We start from the raw sequence: 2,242 nt of genomic DNA, 5'->3' as shown, positions 1-2,242 counted from the left end.
GGGAGAGTGAATGTGCTGTGTAAGCCAAGGCAGCCAAGGAGGGCTGGGGTCAGCTGACCTCTTGCAAGACTGTGCCCTGCCCCCCCCCCCCCCCCCCCCCAGCCCGCCTTTGGTGAGACTGGAAGGGCCCACTGCTTGCCAAAAGCTATGAACCAATAGGATAATGTGTGCACCTGCCTAAAGAAGACCGACATTCTCTGGAGCGCAGGACAAATCCCTGCAACCCCCGCCCCCTAGCTGTCTTAACTACCATTGTGGGACTCAAAATGCAGCCCGCTCCTTTTCCTTTCGGCTAGCGGAAGTTCCTGTGCGGGAGAGTCCCACTTCCTCTTGGGTGTTTGGCGTGTGCGTGGCAGGAGGGGCGGGGCCAACGCTGCTCCGGTTTCTTGCGCGCTTGGCGCTACAGCGAGTGCGGGCGGCGACTGCTTGCGCAAGTCAGCTTGCCTGGGAAAGGGCTTTGTGGCTGAAAGCGACTGGTTCCTTGCCACAAAGGCTTCGCTGGCATTTGCGGTTCGGCGGCCGTCCCTGCGTAAGATAGCCACTTTTCTCCGACGCTGCCAAAAGCCTTCTCCAAGTGCTGCAGGCTTTCATCGCTTTGCAGGAGCCATGCCTCGGGGACGGAAGAGTCGGCGCCGCCGGAACGCAAAGGCAGCTGAAGAGAATCGCAACAATCGCAAGATCCAGGCCTCAGAGGCTTCCGAGACCCCGATGGCGGCTTCTGTAGCCCCAAGCACACCCGAAGAATACCTGAGCGGCCCGGAGGAAGACACAAGCACCCCGGAGAAGGCCTCCAGTACCCCTGCAGAAGCTTCGAGCACTGCCCTAGTGCAAAAGCCGGTTACCCGGAGCAATTTTCAGGGCACCAAGAAAAGTCTCCTAATGTCCATATTAGCCCTCATCTTCATCATGGGCAACAGCGCAAAGGAGGCGCTGGTGTGGAAAGTGCTGGGGAAGTTAGGGATGCAGCCTGGGAGGCAGCACAGCATCTTTGGAGATCCGAAGAAGGTCGTTACAGAAGAGTTTGTGCGCAGAGGGTATCTGATTTATAAGCCAGTGCCCCGCAGCAGTCCAGTGGAGTATGAGTTCTTCTGGGGCCCTCGAGCACACGTGGAATCCAGCAAGCTGAAAGTCATGCATTTTGTGGCGAGAGTTCGGAACCGATGCTCCAAAGACTGGCCATGTAACTATGACTGGGATTCAGATGATGATGCAGAGGTTGAGGCTATTCTCAATTCAGGTGCTAGGGGTTATTCTGCTCCATAGAGCGATCCTAGGCAGACCCTTAGGAGTGGAAGAGAGAATCCAAAGTGTCTGCTCCATGGAGTAGATAGGCAGGGTTCCTGAATTCAAAAGGCTGTGGAGGGTGGGGAGGGCACTGTATTTGGTATTTGTGACCAGTGCTAATTGTTAAACTGCAAAGTAGTGTTTGCTATAGATATTGTTATCTTGTATTCATTTTATAACACTGTTAATAATCACAATATGTTTAAATATATACTTGAGGAGAAGTTTATGTTATTTTTTTCTGTCGTTGGCATTTGGTATTAGCTGTGCTAATCTTATTAAATGAAGTCCTTCTGTCATGTTGTGTGATGGATAGAAAGTACCACTGAGAGAGGCAGTTCTTTGAAAGTTTGGAATAACCAGTAAAGTGTGAGTGGAGGAAGATAACAGATTTGTTCTGTCTTTCCCTCGTGTCTGATGTCTTGTAATGAAACACATTTGTGAATATGCTCACTGTGCAAATAGTATAAATAAAAGCATAGTAAACAGAATGCTTTGTTCATTTATTGTCCACCTGTTAAATGAGGACCAAAATTAGATGCTGGGGATAGTCCTTAACAGAAAGCATCTAGTTTCCAAGAAATTTCAAGACTGTGGGAGGTGGTGGGGAATGGGAATGCAATAAGTGTTGTAGGGAATGGGCAGGGACTAAGGAGAAGGAAGACAAACTGATGACATCATTTGGGGAATAGAACAGGAAAAAGAGGGTATCACAGGATGCTTTAAAATCCAAGGAGCATTTGGAGACTACAGAAGACAGTAGGAAGGGTGCTTATATTATTTGGTATTGAGTGTGGAATTGGATACTTAACAGACCTTGACAGGAGCCATTGGCAAAGACCTGAAAACATTCTAGAATAATAAAGAAATAGAAATGACACTAAAATTATCTTGAGAGAATGATGGTAGGGAAAAAATAGACTGCTGTGGAGTAGCAATACGAGAAAAGGAAGAGACT

At 49.0% G+C, this 2,242-nt stretch overlaps 1 protein-coding gene across 1 annotated transcript; it reads left to right on the top strand.

Moving 5' to 3' along the window:
- Positions 1–365: 365 nt before the first annotated feature.
- On the top strand, positions 366–1,775 carry Mageh1 (MAGE family member H1). The gene has a single exon (XM_021188206.2). It carries the CDS (start codon positions 607–609, stop codon positions 1,261–1,263), a length of 657 nt encoding a protein of 218 aa, XP_021043865.1. The 5' UTR covers positions 366–606; the 3' UTR covers positions 1,264–1,775.
- Positions 1,776–2,242: the final 467 nt, after the last annotated feature.

The sequence above is a fragment of the Mus pahari genome, chromosome X, assembly GCF_900095145.1.
Source record: "Mus pahari chromosome X, PAHARI_EIJ_v1.1, whole genome shotgun sequence".
In the NCBI taxonomy this organism is placed as follows: Eukaryota; Metazoa; Chordata; class Mammalia; order Rodentia; family Muridae; genus Mus; species Mus pahari.
This window is presented reverse-complemented; position numbering and strand designations above follow the sequence as displayed.

Excerpts from the sequence above, each read along its gene's own strand:
- Mageh1 (XM_021188206.2), top strand. The coding sequence starts at position 607 with ATGCCTCGGGGACGGAAGAGTCGGCGCCGCCGGAACGCAAAGGCAGCT.